At 42.4% G+C, this 19,186-nt stretch overlaps 1 protein-coding gene across 9 annotated transcripts in view; it reads right to left on the bottom strand.

Moving 5' to 3' along the window:
* The window catches only part of ppfibp2b (PPFIA binding protein 2b), a 247,441-nt gene that overhangs the window by 132,501 nt on the left and 95,754 nt on the right, over positions 1 to 19,186 (bottom strand). For all 9 annotated transcript variants that reach the window (XM_059652093.1, XM_059652097.1, XM_059652096.1 and 6 more), the window contains exon 3: positions 5,805 to 6,019. In XM_059652093.1, coding sequence (XP_059508076.1) covers positions 5,805 to 6,019 — 215 coding nt within the window. The remainder of the gene's footprint in view (positions 1 to 5,804; positions 6,020 to 19,186) is intronic.

Consider the following 19,186-nt stretch of genomic DNA (forward strand, 5'->3'; position numbering starts at 1 on the left):
GACTGAGCTGGAGCTTGCTTAGGACTAAGGAGTAAAACAGGAAGTAATTGTAGTCCTGCACCAGTCAGGATTGCGCTGGCCCTATACAACTTCCAAATATTTCCTCCCTGCCTAAAAATTGCTACGTGTGAATACTGCTACCAGTCATGTACCTCGATGATACAAACACTTAATAAACACTTCCTATTTGCTCAAGTGGTAGTTTTTTTTTATAAAATTAAATTTTCACATTAAATACAAATGTATTAACAAGATTCAGTGTGGTTATTTGGCCACATGATTCCTATGCTGGCTCTTTGAAAACGACTATCCAATTAGTCCCTCTTACCACAGAGCACTGAAAACCTTCCTTTTTTTAAAAAAAATTTATCCAGTTCTCCTTTGCAAGTTCTTATCTGCTTTTACCACTCTTTCATGCAGCACATATCAGATCTCAACAAATTGCTGTGTGTAAAGGAAAGTCCTCACCTCTCCCTGTGATTTCATGATTCATCTTAAATCTGTACCATTTGGCCACTGACCCTATTAGTGGAAACAGTTTCTTTTATTTAGTTCAAAGCCCCTCAACATTTCTATTAACCCCCCACTTAACCCTCTCTGCTCAAAGGAGTACTAGATTGGTTTCTGCTCAAGAAATAGCATAAATATTGAATTTGCACCTTGTTTTCCAGTCCCTCTATGGCCTTACCCATTTCTACACCTATAAGCTTCTTCAGTTTTGTAACCCTCCAAAGATCATTTGGCACATCTGATTTTAACTGTTCTATCATTGGTAGCCGTGAGTTAAACTTCTGATAATTGGAAACAGATGAGATCAGAACCAAATCTTTACTCCACTTAGATCTACTCTCAAACTGAAATACTTTAAGAATGTAACTCCAAACCCTACATACCAGTGTCCGTGAATGTCTGTGTCTATGTTCAAGAAACAATCCAAAAGATATCTTTTGCTAATATACAATTAACAGTTGTCTTTAGCCACTTGGGTCCCATCTCCAGAATATTTTCCCGAAGCCTCCCTGCTTCACTTTCATCAACACCTTTTTTTTTGACCAAGGTTTTGGCCTCTTGCCTTAATTTTTCTTGGGAGCCTTGGTATCTAATTTTCACTGGCCCTTCTCCACAAAACTGTTATAAGTGCCAAACTTCAGGCCTACCCATGACCTCCTTGTTGCTGCCAGTGCTATTGGGAGCACCCATTAGAGTCAAGGAGTCATACAGCATGAAAACAGACCCTTTGGCCCAACTTGTCTGCACCAACCAGACATCCCAATATGACCAAGTCCCATCTGCCAGCATTTGGTCCATATCCCTTTTAAAGTCTTCCCATTCATGTACCCATCCACGTAACTTTTAAACGTTGTAACTGTACTCACCTCCACTTCCTCCGGCAGCTTGTTCCATACACGCGCAACCCTGTGTGTGGAAAAAGTTGCCCCTCAGGTCCCTTTCAAATCTTTTCCCCTCTCACCTTAAACCTATGCCTTCTAGTTTTGGACTCCCCAACCCTTGGGGGGGGGGGGGGGGGGGGGGGGTAAGAGAAAAGACCTTGGTTGTTCATCCTATCCATGCCCCTCATGATTTTATGAACCTCTATGAGGTCACCCCTCAGATGCCAACATTCCAGAGGAAAAAAGGTCCCAGCCTATTCAGCCTCTCCCTATAACTCAAACCCTCCAGTCCCACTAACATCCTTGTAAATCTTTTCTGCATCCTTTCAAGTTTACAAATATCTTTCCCATAGCGGGAGACCAGAATTTCTAGACGTGGTCTCACCAATGTCCTGTATAGCTGCAACATGACATAGTCCAACTCAATGTTATGACCAATAAAGACATGCATACCAAATGCCTTGTAATAGAGCTGAAAACTAAACTAACAACTTTTATACATTTTCAAAAGGAAAGGGAGAATAAAAAGTAAAAATAATAAAACCCAAAGACATGCAAAGCATACTTCTGAGGTCACAGTTGAGGCATGTTTGCAAGGCTAAAAAGATGCGTTTCTTTTCATCTGGCAAACATGGATCTCTGATCGGTATGGCAAAAATTCAGGAGATTTGTTCCTTTTTTTTACCCTGGCGCCCCAACTCTAATTAAACACTACTTAGCATTAAACGTAAAGATTTGCAACATATTTAATATTGACTGCGGTTTGGCAGCAAGGTTAGACAAGGTTGTGCTGCAAAGCAATTGAACTCCACAAAGGTTAAGAAATTGAGACGCTCAATCACAGTATTACAGAATGCCATGTGTAACAGGACCCCAGGGGATAAAGGGTAAACATGAGTGCGCTGGAAATGAACAGACAAAATAAACAGAGCTACAGGATCAGCCAAACCTTGGGTTACATTTTTTTTAAATTATGCAGTTAACCATTTGTTTGACAAATTGCAAGACAGGGGGAGCGGGTGCAGACATGATTCTCTAAAACCTGGCAGTCACAGAAAGGGTTGTCAATTCTGGCCGGTGGTATTCCTGGAATTTACACTCATCTTCCGCCTGCCCTGCCCCACTACCAGCCACCGGTTATTGGTTCCCCACAAATCCATTCCTGCAGATCCCCAACTGCACGGCTCTTGTGGGGGTCAGTCTGTTTTCTGATTGATTAATGTCGCTGCTAATTTTTCCACCTCCAATTCCTCTTTTCCCTCTGAATTAAAAAAAATTGCAGGGAATATAACCAAAATGACACGTAGCTTTTAGAAGATGCCCACAATTCTTCTCTTAACTCCCACTCACAGCTGTGTCTCTCTGGAGTCTCCTGGGCAAAGCTGGAAGGTTTGGCAAATGGCATTTAATAGCACAGCTTAATCCTTTACTGATGGATGCATCATATTTGAAATAAAAAAAACTGCATGATATGGATTTATTGCACTGCTTTACGGGCTTCTTGTATAGATCTCAAAAGTACTGTTTATGGAAACTGTCAATGAAATGATGTATTTAGAAGACAAAAGGTCGAGTTTATATTAGGCTCTTTGGGAACCCAAAGCAGGGCTTTCAAGCTGCCTAACCACAACAAGAACACTGCTGTCTGTACCTTAACTCGCATCAACTCACATTCACTCATCGCCCCCTATGATTGTTGACCTATGCTGGATTCTGGTTTAGCAAGAATTTTTTTTAAAAAAGTATTTCATGAGATGAATGCCACAGTGCAGACCAGCATTTGCTGTTCGACTGCAGTAGCTCGAGAAAGTGGCGGGAAGGGCAAAATATGTCGGTGCAGGCTCGGAGGGCGAAGGGCCTGTTCCTGTGCTGTATTGTTCTGTGTCATGTTGAACTGCTGTAGTCCATTGGGTATACGTAAACTCTCTCAGCTGAAAGGAAGTCAGTTCCAAGATGGTAATGTAGTGACAATGAAGCAACAGTGATCTTGTTCCAAGTAAAAGGTGATGTGGGGCTTGGAAAATAATTTGCAAAAATGATGGCATTCCCATGAATCTGCATGCGGTGTGAATCCAATAGTTTTCAAACTGAGATGCATCATTCACTCAACAAAGCTGGTTGAAGGTAGTTATGAAATGCTAGTCTTTTTCACGGGTGTGCTGGGCTCCCTGAGGGGAATACTTGTGCAGCCTCCTCAGCCGGTTAGTTGTTTAAGTAGTGATGCACAGTTAAGACTGCATGTGGCAGGACTTCAGAGCTTTCACTTGATCTGTTTGTTGCGGAATTGCTCAGCTTGTAATTTGTCACTTGGCGCACACATGCCTATAGTCCTGTGTAGTAACTTCACTGGGCTGAGATGTTACTTTTGGGAGTGACTACCTGTTGCACCTGGTGAACACTCTTGCGCTCTTCAATAAACTAAAGTTGATTCGTTAGCTTGTTGGTGATGGTATAGTGGAACAGGGATACGCCAGGCCATGAAATTATAGACTTACCAAATAAAATTCTGCTGCTGTTTCTAATGGCCCATAGCACCTCATGGATCACTAGTTGTTTGCGCTCTTCAATGTTTATCCTATTCCCATTGTAACAATTCACTTCTACTGACTATACGCATGAAATATTTGATCAGGAATGATCAGTATAAACACCAGGAACTGTAGCATCTACAATGCCTCACTTACATTCACTGCTTCCAATTCTTTCTGCAGCCGTCAATCGAAGCCACTGATGCCAAGTGGGGAAAGATGCCTATACAAACTCTTTGGCAGCATTAGGCTCAATTTTGATGAAAAGTAAATATATTTACTACGTATTACTCAGTAATTGATTAAGATCATATCGTGGATTAAATGCCAATCAATCCTGACCATCTGACAAAATTCTAAGTAAACATGAGCTAGACTAAGAACAACCACTGAAGAGCCACACATATTCTGGTAGGCACATGCAGAATTTGTCTGTGTCCTACAAAGACCCTCCAGAATGTTTCCTTTTTAGCTTGTAAGGAATAGCTTATCATGTGATAACTTTTCCATTGCTGATGGTCTTATGCAATAGGTCAGAGTTTTGGTTCATGAACTCAAATTGCGAAGCAGAACAATAACCTTCGAGTGAATTACCATTCCACATTTCCAGAAGGGACTCTTGTACTTTGGAGAATGCACAAACACAGAGGGAGTGCTGTGGTTGTGTCTTTTGGTCAAGATGTTAAAGCAAGGCCTGTGCACTCTTGCAGGTAGATCTAAAATTACCATGGTGACAATTTTGAAGAGAAAATGAATGATGAACATTTAATCTGTAAAGCAACACCATTAAATTCTGGTTATCACTAATTTGAGAGAACACTCTTAAATGATTATTGACTGTCACACTATGACACACCATCATTAACAGCGACAACACTTCAAAAAGATACTTAAATGGATGTAAATTAGTTTAGAACACTGAAGCTGTGAAAAACATCTATATAAGTGCATCTTTCTTTCTTCTTTTCTTCATAGCATGGAGACTTAGGGGGACATACACGGTTTCATTATTCTATCCAATCAAGAAGCAAATTGTCAATAATAAAAGGTAATGAACATTCTGATTTAAACTTTAGCCAGTGCATCAAAAGCAAGTGAAATTTAAGCTTCCTAGAGTCCCGCTGTGATTCATGGCCACAGAGCAGAAACTGCCGATGCTGGAGAATCTGCGATAACAAGGTGTAGAGCTGGATAAACACAGCAGGCCAGCCAACATCAGAGAAGCAGGAAAGCTGATGTTTTGGGTCTGAACACTTCAGAAAAATATCTTGTTACTGAATTGTTGTAATATAGGGAAATGTAAATACTAACTTTCACACAGGAGCATTCCATAATCATCAAACAGATAAATGATCTGAAGTTTTAGCGAATAAGGTAGAAAATGCGGGAGATACTCAGCCAATCAGAAAAATGAGCCAGATGGTCTCAGAGGAGCTGCTCGGTTCTGAAGTCAGTGAGGGAAATAGAGTAAAAGGAAGGCATGCATTTATCAGGCGTTCCTTTTCCCAACCCTAAAACCTGTCATGCCCATGGAGGGTGGGGAAATACAGTTCATTAACTCTGCTTGTTTCACCGCAAACACTGGCCGACCTGCTGAATGGAAATAAAAACAAGAGATGCTGAAAACAATGCCCAACATGCCATCTGAAATTGGCACACCCAGTAGTGCAGCACTCCCTTGGTGAAGCACAGCAAAAGTTAGCCTAGATTATAACTCACATCTGTTGAGTGAAGCAAGAATCCACGAACTTATAAAAAAAATCGAAGAGACAAAGCATGGCCTCCTGGACCAAGGCAGATCCAAAAGACAAAGGTGACCATCCTCCCTGTGATATCATCTTTAAGCTACATACACTCTGTGTCAGACTATTCTTTTTATACTCACAGAGAAATTATCCAGCCAGCTGGCAACTGTCTGCACAGTAGCAGCAGGGATCTGATTTCGTATTTCTTCCCTCTCACGGTCACTTCCCAACATCTCCAGGCCGATCCTCAAATCTTCCACAAGCTGCAAAATCTGCAGTGATCTCAGATAGGTTGGTGGGATAGGTGAGGCAATATCAAAGATTCCATTGGAGTATTCCACAGCAGCTTTGGAACCTACAGGTGCAAAGCAAAACAGAAAAAAATCTTTCAAATTTGAATAATGATTCACTATTTACCCTTTTAAACCATAAGGCAAAACACAGCTCATAGCTAGTGGATTTAGACACTAACCATGGAAGAGGAAGTACAGGACTTTTGAAAAAAATCTCAGAATGTGTGTATCGCAAGCAACAGTAGCATTTATACCCATCCCTAATACCACTTTGAAATGGTCATGGTGAGTCACCTTCTTGAACTACCCATATTGCTCTTTGGAAAGAGTTCAAGCATCTTGACCCAGTGTCAATGACTTGGGAGGGAACCCTGAGAGGTGGCAGTAAGTTTGTCTCAGATGTGAACCGGACTGAGATGAGGAGAAATCTTTTTCTTCAGTTACAAGATGTGCATGTCATTGACCACGTCTGCATTTATCATCCATCCTCAATTTCCCTAGACAGCAGTTAAGAGTCAACCACGTTGTTATGGGTCTGGAGTCAACATGTAGATCAGGCCAGCTAAGGATGGCAGTTTCCTTCCCTCAAGGACATCAGTGAACCAATGATTTTTCCAATGATCGACTCTGGTTTCGTGGTCATCAGACTCTTAATTCTAGATTTTGTTTTATTGAATTCAAATTATGCCATAGCAGTATTTGAACCAGAGTCTCTGCTCTTATAGCCCAGCGACAATGCCGCCAAGTCACTACCTATCCAAGGGGATTGAGAATCTTTGGAATCTCTCCACCCTGTGGATTCTCAGTCATTGAGCGTGTTCAAGAATGAGGGGGATAGATTATGGATACTAAGGAAATGAAGGACTATGGAGGTAACGCAAGTCTGTGGGGCTGTCGTGGAAGATAAACTATGACATTCTCAAGCAAAACAGGCTGAAAAGGATGAGAAAGGCCTACCCCAGCCCATATTTGCCATGTTCTTTCACTGTGACTGTACATGGTTCAAGACTTTTTAAAGGAAGGCATCCAAAGACCAATAAGAATGACCGAGACCATTCAGTGTGGGTATAGAGGAATGCGTCAGTACATGAAGGGATCATGGCACATAGTGATCTGACCAGGTGACCAACATTGCATAAACCAGAATTATAAAATTCTCAATCTGAAGAATGTTTAGTTGTGATTTATTAGCAACACGAGTAGGTTATTTAGCTCCTTGAATCTGCCTTGTCATTCTTCAAGATCATTAACTTTCAATAATCTGGTTCATACTCTTTTCCCAGCAAAAATCAAGTAATCTTAGTCTTAACATCTCCATTGGATCCACATGCTTTTTAAAAGAAGGGTTTTTAGACATTAGTGGCTGGACAACAGCACATTTTTTTCTACGTTACTTTAGTGCACTAAATACCACCCCTCATCTTTTCTTTTCGAGGTTATAGAACTTCATTAAAAATGCATGTATGCAAATAGCCATACTTAAAAACAACTCCAAAAATGAAACTAAAATCACAATTCCCCTTGAACAAAAAAAATTAAATCAGAAATATACATTGTTCCTTACAGAAGTAAATACCTAAACCAGTAGAAACAGAGCGTTTGCCTTAAAGGTTGACAGGCTTCACTGCAGGAAACATGGAAACTAAATTTAAGCACAGCAAACATTACACGTAAAACATAAACAGACAGCTGCTGCAGTGACAACATAAGCTCATTACGTGGAACTGGGAGACAATGCCAAGCAAGTGGTGGCCTCAGTAAGCAAGACCAGGCGATTATTTCTACTGTCCAGTCTTCAAAGGAAACAATGGTTATTAGTTTATTTGATTATTTAGATTAAAACAATATAAAGCAAAATGAACAAGATAAAGGCCCTGGCATATACTTAATATTATTTAGACAATATGAAACAAATGTAAAAAGAGTAACTTAAGGGTAAGCCATCTTTGACATGTGGAAATGCACTTCCTGTGCAATGTGGGAAAAGCAGGGTCCAGGGTAACCACACGTGCAAGAAATGCATCCAGCATCCATTTCAGATCTGGATCAGCAACTGGAGTCACTATGGCGTAAACATAAGGCTGAGAGCGTTGTCAACAGCACGTACCACATGGTGGTCACATCACAGATAAAGAGTGACAGGTGGAAAGGGAATGGTGATCGTTAGACAGTAGACACACCCTCAGGTAGTGTTGGAGTCCCCTGGTGCCATTTCTCCCTAATGGATTTTCTACTTTGGATATTGCTGGGAGAAGATGGATTCCTTGGGAAGTGCAGCAACAGCCAAATCCACGGCAGTAGGATGTTGTCTGGTACAGTGTATGTGTGGGGGAAGCAAGGCATGAGAACACAACAGCGAAAGGGTATTCCGTAGTAAGGAAAACTGAGATGGTAATATTGCCCCCTGGTGCCAAGGTCAAGGATGTCACTGAGCTGATGTAGAACATTCTGAAGTGGGTGGGAGAACTTGAATATGTCACGGCTTATGCTCGTGCAAGTAAGATGGAAAAAAAACTGACAAGTAGCACAGAGCGTTAGGAGAGGGCACAGGTAGCACAGTGGTAGTGTCGCTTTCTCGGAGTTCAGAGGCCCTAGTTCAAGTTCCATCTGTCCCAGTCATGTTTCCATCAACTTGTTCAGATGTATTATAAGAACTATAAAAGGAGCTCAGAAATCAACAACCTCAAAAAACAAAAAAGGTCATAATCTCAGGATTACTTCCCAAGTCACATGCTCATAAAAGAATAGAAGAATATACTGAACAAAATGTGTGGCTGCAGGGATGGATTTAGACTCGAGGCATTGGGGCCAATTCTGGGCAAGGTGTGACCCATACAAGCTGTACCCCAGCAGGATCGGGGCCGGTACCTTGACAGGGAAGTTTGAGAGTTCAAATCTGAACGTTTGGGTGGGGGCTTCAGCAGGAAGACAAGAGTGTGAGGAAAAGATGGACATGAAAAATAGGAAAGTGGAAAGCAAAAGTGGAAGACACTGAAAACAAGGGGAGCAGCAAATAGTACTCAAGTACAAATAAAATGTGTAAAAATGTCAAATAACGTCTATAGACACTGTATCAGAATGCACGGAGAATTTGCAAATGATAGATGAATTAAAGGCACCAATAGCTGTACAAGAGTTGTGGGTTTGGAGACAAGGCTATGGGATGACTAAGTTTGGGAACTGAAAAATTTAAGGTGTTCAATCTTTAGGAAGAACAGTCACAATTTAAAAGAATGTGGGATGGCATTGAGAGTTTAAGATAAAATCAGTGCAATAGTGAGAAAGGATCATTGTGCAGGAAATATACATTTGGAATCAGCCTGAACCTGAGCAGCAACAAGGGTGAAAATATTTGTGGGAGTTACTTACAGACCTCCAAACCATACTGGCAGCAGTGAGGTAGAGGTGGAATTAAACCGGAAGTTAGAGATTCACACAATAAGGGTGCTACAGTAATCATCAGCAATTCTAACCTACATATAAACTGGGTGAATCACATTAGCAATAATACTGTGGCAGGTTTATTTCTGAAGCATGATTTTTATACCAATTTATTGAGCAGCCAAGTCAGGGGTAGACGATACATTTTTTTAAAATTAAATCTTATTGAGACAGTTCCTTTAGCACAAAGTGATAACATGATAGAATTTTTCATTGGGGTACAAAGTGGAGTAATCCAATCTGTATCTAGAGTTGAAACAATGGGTTCAACGATATCTTGTTTATTAACCGAGTCGTCTCTCTAAGAAACAAATGTATATGTTGCAGTTAAACTTTTTTTAGGAGAAAAATAGAGAAGTTGACAAAACTATGGTCAACAAAAGAATTGGGATTGGATCCATCGACAATAAATTTGTAGAAAAAGTAGCCAGCCTGCTGACTGGAAGCAGGTTAGAATTCAGCAAGAGAGGAGCAGTGGTTGATTAAAAGATATAAACTGAGCCCGGCATCAAAACTTGCAAAGAATGTAAAAGCAGACTATAAAATTTCTAGAGGTATGCAAAAAGAAAGAGCTTAGTGAAGACAAATGTAAATCCTTTAGTTTGAAACAGAAACAATACTAACGTAGAATGAGGAAATGGCAAAGAAATTAAACCATGTTGTACTGTCTTCACAAAAGATAACAAAAACTTCCCAGAAGTGCTAGGTGAGGAAGGGGGTATTGGGAAAGGGGGAGTTGAAGGGATTTTGTAATAGTAGAAAAAATAATGCTGGAGAAATTAACAGGACTGAAAGTTGATAACTCCCTGGCCCTGATGATCCACATTCCAGGGTACTAAAGAGATGGTCACTGAAATGATACAGCTGTTGGTTGCCATCTTTCAAAATTCTGAAGCAGTCACAGCAGATTGAGAGGTGGTATATAAAATACCCATGCTTTCTTTAAAAAAAGGACGAAAACCAGGAATTGCATTTTGGCTAGCCTAACCTCAGAAGAAGGCAAAATTTTGGTGTCTATTAGGATGAGATAATGACATTTAAAATTTACCTTGGAGACTACATAAAGTCAACATGGGTTAAAGAAAGGGAAATAGTGTTTGACAAATCTACTGGAGTTTTTGTTTGAGGACATAACCAGCAGAATAGATGATGAAGAACCAGTTGATGTGATGAATTTGGATTTTCAGAGGCTTTCTGATAAAGTCCCATGCAAGAAATTTTTGTACAAAATCAAAACAGATGGGATTGCTGGCAATATACCAACATGAACTGTCAATTTTTTAGCAGATAGAAATTGGAGATTGGGAATAAATGGATCATTTTCAGAGTGGGAGGTGGTGGCAAGTGGTATATTGCCAGGATCAGTTCTTGAGCCCCAACGATTTACTATATATAATCAGTGATTTGGATGACAATGTAATAATTCCAACATTATGTAGGGATGAGAACGTAAAGAGGCTTTAGAGCAATTTAGGCAGGTTGAGGGTGCAGACAGATACACAGTAAATGTAGTACATGAAGGACAAATGTGAAGTTGTCCGTTTCAGAAGGAAAAATAGAATGGCAGAGAATCATTTAAATGGTGCTAGATTGGGAAATGCTGGCACATAAATGGACTTGGGTATTTTTGTTCATTTGTTATTGAAAGTAAACAGTTAGGAAAGCAAATGATACGTTGCTATTTAATTCCCATAATTGCAAGAAGTTTAAGTACTGGAGCTAGGAAGTCTTACTGAAGCTGTACAATGCCTTGGTGAGATCATACCGGAATGTCATGCTCACTTTTATAGTCTCCTTACCCATGAAAAGATACACTTGCCATTGAGGGATTGCAGCAAAACATCCAAAGAATCACTCCAAGGAAAGCAAGTTTGTTGTATGAGTAAAGATTGGGTTGACCAGGCCTGTACTCCCTGGAGTTTGGGAGAATGAGAAAGGATCTCATTGGAACAAAATTCTGACAGAACTGGACACAGAGATGATGTTTGGCTATGGGATCCATAACATGAAATCAGTCTCAGGACACATGGTATACCATTTCAGAATGAGATGAGAAGAAATTTCTTCACTTGGAGGTTGGTGAAGTTGTGGAAGCCTCTACTACAGAAGGCTGTGGACACCAAATGACTGGGTATAGTTAAGAAGTAGATATCTATGAAATTGAATTAAGAGTTATAGGGAGAGAGTGGGAGTATGGCATCAGGATAGATGATCAACCATGATCATACTGAATGGCAGCATGGATTTGATGGGCTTAATGGCCTACTCCTGCTCCTTTACTTCTGTGACAATTTCCTTTAGTGATAATGTTTGGGAGATGAATACTAGCCAGCATACCAGGGAGAATGTTATTGTTCTTTGAAGAAGAATATTAGAATGCAAAGGATAGGAATGAGAACAGAAATAGATCATAGAACCTATTTCACCAATGATTTTGTCTTCAGATTAACATCTCTGACCTCTTATATACTCAATTCCCAGATACCTCAAAAATTTGCCCATATCGGTTTTAAATTTATTTTATTTTATGACTGCATTTGATATCCACAGTCCACTGAAGTTAAAGATTTCTTTCTGTACCTGCATGCTGACTTTTTGTACCCCTTGTACAAATACATCCAGGTTTCTATAAAATATCAACAATGGGATCTGAACGTGCTCAGGGCCTAAGTTTAATATTTCATCCAAATAACTGCACCTTTGACAGTGCAGCCTTCCTTCAAGTACTGCACCAGGAGCTGTGTAGACTCAGGTGGGGAGGGGGGTAGGGGTGTGTTTGGATCAGTGGAAGAATGCATAAGGTTTTCAGGAGTGTGCGCTGCACATGAGCTATGGCTAAAGCCAAACATTCAATTTTAAAAGTTATACACAGAGGGAACCAAGTATTGACATTTTCTTCTTTATGTTCATAAAATATTAATAGCTGATGTAAGAAGGATAATGGTTTAGAAATAGTTTGTTTAACAACAGGTGAGCAGATAATTGACAGAGGTGTCTAGGCTTCAGTGCTTTTGTTTGGATAATCACATCAGTATTAAAACCAACTTGAAATAGACACAGTAATTCTATTTAATGTGCAATTAAAATCAAAGATTAATATTTTTAATCCTGGAATTAATAATGATTATTTTAATTGCTTGACAACCCTAATTTATTTCTAGATTTATATTTCGTATAATTATAAACACACATACAAACCATCTGTATTAAACACACAAGCACGCACACACGCTCCTTGCCAGACATCAGAAATTGATCTGGTCCTCTTTATCAACATTTGGCCCACATCCAGTTAAACCCTTCCTACTCACGTTCCCAACCAGATACTTTCTAAATGCCGTAATTATACCCACCTCCAATAACTCCTCAAGCAACTCGTTCCATACATGCACCATGCTCTGCATTAAAAAGTTGCACTTCAGGTCCCTTTCAAATCCTTCCCTCTCATCTTAAACCTACGTCCTCCAGTTTTGGACTCCCCTATTCTGGGGAAAAGGCCTTATTTACTCAGGCTAGCCACACCCCTCAATTTGAGAAACCTCTACAAGGTTACCCATCAGCATCATGTACCACGGAAAACAGCCCCACCCTGTAGCTCAAAACTCTCTAGTTCCAGCAATATCCTTCTAGATCTTTCCTGAACATTTTCAAGTTTAACAACATCTTTCCTACGCAGAGCGGCCAGAAGTGAACACAGTACTCTAAAAGCAGCCTGACCAATGTTCTGTACAGCTGCAACATGAAATCCCAACTCCTGTTCTCAATGCACTGACCATTAAAGGCAAGCATGCCAAATGCCTGCTTCACCACCCTGACTACCTGCGACTCCACTTTCAAAGGAAAGTATGTAACTGCACCTCCAGATCTCTGTCCAACAACACTCCAGGGCCTAGCATTAAACTCCACCTGCCACATCTTGGCCCATGGGCCGATCTGATCATGGGCCTGTTATACTTTGAGATAACCTCCACTGTCCACTACATCACAAATTTTGGTGTTGTCTGCCTTCAATCCAAAACGCAACCCACCACCACCTTCTGTCCCCTGCCTTTGAGGCAATTTTGAATCCAATTGGCTAGCTCCAGAGAAAGACAAAGATACACAAATCAAGAAGAACAGAAACAAAAGGCTTTTCTGTGGCCATCAAAATACAACTGCTTGCAGTGCAAGTCAGGATGATTTATTACATGTGCATTTTTTTTGCTTCAGTGTCAGTGTGATTGGGGTGGTTCGCAGCAATTTGTAGGGACTGCATCAATATCCCAAGAGACCGGGTTAGGTTTGTACCAATCTCCTGCTCATAGACATTGGCTCATAACGCAGGGGCTTTGTGACAGCCCAAGATCTCTATTCTCAATACCAGATGTCCACACCAGTACACAGCTTCACTTGAAGGCTCTGAGGCACCAGTTGCTAGTGGCCATGTTAACGTGTTAATCTCCCTGAACTCTTTTCGTATGGGCTGTTTCTGTATGAAATAACTGCATATTGAATTGTACAGAATTTAAAACAAAGATAAGCCTAGCCACAAAGGACTTTTCTCAAATATCTTCAAAGCTGACAACAACTGTTTATATAGCACCTTTAACCAAGTAAAACATTGCAAGGTACTTCACAGCAGGAATTCAGACAAAATGTGACACCAACACATACCTGGATACATTGGTAAAATGATCAGTATTGATCAAACAAAGGCATCATATTACAGCACTAACACAGGGTCCATTTGGCAGCTTTTGAGGAATAATCTAGTTAGCGCCAAGAACCACCCCCCCCTTGTTTCCCCCCATAACCCCTTATTTTCTGCAAGTATTTATCCAACACACTTAAACACCTCCAGCCTTGACCATTTTCAATCTGTACTCTTTGGTTAATTATTGCCTCTTGAGCCATTGGAGAGAATTTCATGTTTTAAACACTTTTATCAGGTCTCTTATCAGCCTCCAAATAAAAAAGGTATGAGCTCTGCATCACTATGGGCACTAACATGGCATTTTGCAGAATTTATTTATTTAAAGCGTGGTCAGAGTGTGCCCTGAAGAATAACAATTAGAAACAGCTAGGTGTTCAATGGCAGACTATGCACAGTCAGAAGCTTTCCACCACATCAAATCACAATGTCTATTTTAGACCCATAAATAAACACTTAAAGTTATACACAGAAGAGTGATGTAATTCAGAAACTACAACAGAACGGATGGGTAATAAAAATAAAAGAATGCAGATGCTGGAAATCTGAAACCAAAACAGAAATTGTTGGGAGGAACCCAGTAGATCTGAAAGCATCTGTAGAGGGAAGAAAACAATTAAATATTGCGAGTCCAGTGATATTTCATCAGAAAATTCTGACAAAGGGTCACTACATTTGAAGTGTTAACACTTTTTCTCTCAATAGATCCTACCAGGCCTGCTGAGTTTCTCCAACATGTTCAGACTTTGGGACAGAATGGATGGGGATGGGTGGAGCTGTTGCCACTTGTATGGGAACAGAAGCCAAGACAAACTGGTGCAACTCAACTCAATTCACTTACAAAGCTTTAACAAGCTGATTATTCTTAAACTTTCCAGCAGAAAGGAGCTGTTGTAGATTAAAAGGTGAGGACTTTCATTAAAAGCACCCACAATCCCACTGACAGACAAACAATCAGGTTGGTTAATAAGATAGAGCAAATACTGATCTAGAGCCTTTTTCCTTGGATGGTGATGATTAGCACGAGGGGACATAGCTTAAAAGTGAGGGGCCTGCAACAGTAGTGGACTCGCCAACTTTAAGGGAATTTAAATGGTCATTGGATAAACATATGGATGATAATGTAATAGAGTAGGTTAGATGGGCTTCAGATTGGTTTCACAAGTCAGCGCAACATCGAGGGCTGAAGGGCCTGTACTGTGCGGTAATGTTCTATGTTCTATCTGGACTGCTACTTCAGCTCAAGCTCCTGGCTTACTACAACACAGTAAAACTAAATCAGGAGAAACTGGTTGAGACATTTATTTAACAAAGCATAATATTTTGAAGAGATGAGGGTTGTAAGGGGGGGGGGGGGGAGAAACAGGGATAGCTGTGAGGTGAAACCAAATACATCAATAAAAGAACGGCAGGAGAAAGTTTCAAGGGACAGATGGGAAGGGGGGGGGGAGGGGAGAGTAAAGGGTACAGAAAAAGATTTATAAAGGATGATGTCAGGGTTGGTGGGTTTGAGCTATAGGGAGAGGCTGAATAGGTTGGGGCTATTTTCACTGGAGCGTCAGAGGCTGAGGGGGTGACCTTACAGAGGTTTGTAAAATCATGGAGGGGCATGGATAGGGTTAATAGCCAAGGTCCTTTCCCCAGAAAGATTTTAAAGGGATCTAAGGGACAACTTTTTCATGCAGTTGATGGTGCTCACATGGAATGTACTGCCCGAGGAAGTGGTGGAAGCTGGTGCAATTACAATGTTTAAAAGACATCTGTATGGGTATATGAACAGCAAGGGTTTAGAGGGATATGGTCCAAACGATTGGAAACGTGACTAGATTTGTTTAGGATCTCTGGTTAGCATGGACTGTTTCCATGCTGTATATCTCTGATTCTATGATGGGATGACAGAAGAGTGAGACAGAGTTCAAAACAGTATTTGGAGTTAGCGCTCCGACAGTTGTTGTAAAGGCCAGAGAGTGAGCAGGACCTCCTTAAAAAAAAAATCAAGACAACTGAATAGATAATGGCTGGGTTGACAGCGACTTCGCACAATCAGAATCAAAAGGGTAAAGAGCCGAGACTATTGGCAAGTTAAGCCGGAGGCTTGTTTGGGAATGTTAATCCTAATATTTGGACAGTGTAAATGCAACAATTTGCACTTAAGAAGCCTGTTAATTGTTTTGGCGCCACCTCTTGCTACATTGATGACTGTATCGGCGCCGCCTCTTGCTCCCCAGAGGAGCTCGAACAGTTCATCCACTTCAACACCTTCCACCCCAACCTTCAGTTCACCTGGGCCATCTCCAGCACATCCCTCACCTTCCTGGACCTCTCAGTCTCCATCTCAGGCAACCAGCTTGTAACTGATGTCCATTTCAAGCCCACCGACTCCCACAGCTACATAGAATACACCTCCTCCCACCCACCCTCCTGCAAAAATTCCATCCCCTATTCCCAATTCCTCCGCCTCCACCGCATCTGTTCCCACGATGAGGCATTCCACTCCCGCACATCCCAGATGTCCAAGTACTTCAAAGACCGCAACTTTCCCCCCACAGTGGTCGAGAACGCCCTTGACCACGTCTCCCGCATTTCCCGTAACACATCCCTCACACGCTGCTCTCGCCACAACCACCCAAAGAGGATCCCCCTCGTTCTCACACACTACCCCACCAACCTTCGGATACAACGCATCATCCTCCGACACTTCCGCCATCTACAATCCGACTCCACCACCCAAGACATTTTTCCATCCCCACCCTTGTCTGCTTTCCGGAGAGACCACTCTCTCCGTGACTCCCTTGTTCGCTCCACACTGCCCTCCAACCCCACCACACCCGGCACCTTCCCCTGAAACCACAGGAAGTGCTACACTTGCCCCCACACCTCCTTCCTCACCCCTATCCTAGGCCCCAAGATGACTTTCCATATTAAGCAGAGGTTCACCTGCACATCTGCCAATGTGGTATACTGCATCCATTGTACCCGGTGTGGCTTCCTCTACATTGGGGAAACCAAGCAGAGGCTTGGGGACCGCTTTGCAGAACACCTCCGCTCGGTTCGCAATAAACAACTGCACCTCCCAGTCGCAAACCGTTTCCACTCCCCATCCCATTCTTTAGATGACATGTCCATCATGGGCCTCCTGCAGTGCCACAATGATGCCACCCGAAGGTTGCAGGAACAGCAACTCATATTCCGCTTGGGAACCCTGCAGCCCAATGGTATCAATGTGGACTTCACCAGCTTCAAAATCTCCCCTTCCCCCACTGCATCCCAAAACCAGCCCAGTTCGTCCCCTCCCCCCAGTGCACCACACAACCAGCCCAGCTCTTCCCCTCCACCCACTGCATCCCAAAACCAGTCCAGCCCCTCTCTGCCTCCCTAACCTGTTCTTCCTCTCACCCATCCCTTCCTCCCACCCCAAGCCACACCTCCATCTCCTACCTACTAACCTCATCCCACCTCCTTGACCTGTCCATCTTCCTTGAACTGACCTATCCCCTCCCTACCTCCCCACCTATGCTCTCCTCTCCACCAATCTTCTTTTCTCTCCATCTTCGGTCCGCCTCCCCCTCTCTCCCTATTTATTCCAGAACCCTCACCCCATCTCCCTCTATGAAGGGTCCAGGCCTGTAACGTCAGCTTTTGTGCTCCTGAGCCTGCTGTGTTCATCCAGCCTCACATTTTATTATCTTGGATTCTCCAGCGTCTGCAGTTCCCATTATCACTGTTAATTGTTTCAAACTGCTTCACACACTCCAACAAACTGCATCCAACTGGAGCGCATGTGTCACATTCACACCACCTCCCAGTATAATCCCTTTACTTTTCAAGTCTGTCAATCATTATGTGGAGGTGCTAGTGTTGACCTGGGCTGGACACATTGTGGAGCTGAAGGAACACAGCAGGTCAGGCAGCAAAGGAGCAGGAAAGTCAACATTTTGAACCTAGACTGGGGAGGGGGAAGGGAACTTGGAAATAAATAGAGGGAAGAAGGGTAGGACTGGGGGAAAGTAGGAGGGATGGCGATAGCTCGGGGTGGTGGGAATTAAGCAGTGTGAAGGATGAGGTGGGTAGTGGGGAAGGAGATGGACAGGTAATGTCAGGTCAATGAGGCAGGGATGAGGAGGGGGGTTAAACATGGGATGAGGCCAGGGGTGGGGAGATTTTCAAACTGGTGAATTTTACGTTTATGCATCAGGCTGTAGGTTCCCGGGGTGGAATATAATGTGCTGCTCCTACAGTTTGCAGGTGGTGTCATTGCGACATGGAGGTGGCCCAGGATGGACATGTCACCCAGAGAGTGGGAGGGGGAGATAAAATGATTGGCAACTAGAAGGTATTGTTGATTATAACGTACAGACAGCAAGTGCTCTGCAAATCTAACAGTGAATCTACGCTTGGTCTCACTGATGTACAGGAGGCCACAACCAGGTTGGAGGATTGTCAGGTGAATCCCCATTGGAAATGGAAAGTTTCTCTTGGGCCTCTGATGGAAGAGAGGGGGGTGTGCAAGGGAAAGTGTGGCACCTCCTGTAGTTGCAGGAAAAGATGGCGGGGCTGGAGAGGTTGCTGGTGAACGGACGAGGGAGTTGCAGAGTGAGCAGTCCCTATGCAATGCAGATAGGGGTGGGGAGGGAAATATCTCTTTGGTGGGGAGGTTGAATTGTAGGTGGCAGAAGTGACAGAGGATGATGCGCTGGATGCTGAGGTGGTACGGCAGAATGAGGGGGATTCTGTCTTTATTTTTGTTGGGGGCAGTGGAGGGGGTTTGCGGACAGAGGTGTAGGAAATACAAGAGATGCAGTTGAGGGCATTTTCAATCAATGGAGGGTTGCAGTGTGGGTTGGGGGGTGTGGGGGGAGTTGCAATCCTTTAAGTAGCAGGACATTTGGGATGTCTGGGAGTGGAATGCTCCATTTTGGGAGCAGTTGTGGCAGACGCGAAGGAATTGGGAGTAAGGAACGGTATTCCTGTGGGAGGCTGGGTGAGACGAGGTGTAGTCAAGGTATTGTGGGAGTCAGTGGGTTTGAAACAGATCAGAAAGCAGATCAAAAATCATTTGCAGTTCCCAAGATAACTAAGTGTGAAGCTGGATGAACAC

Source organism: Stegostoma tigrinum, chromosome 17, assembly GCF_030684315.1.
Source record: "Stegostoma tigrinum isolate sSteTig4 chromosome 17, sSteTig4.hap1, whole genome shotgun sequence".
NCBI lineage: Eukaryota > Metazoa > Chordata > Chondrichthyes > Orectolobiformes > Stegostomatidae > Stegostoma > Stegostoma tigrinum.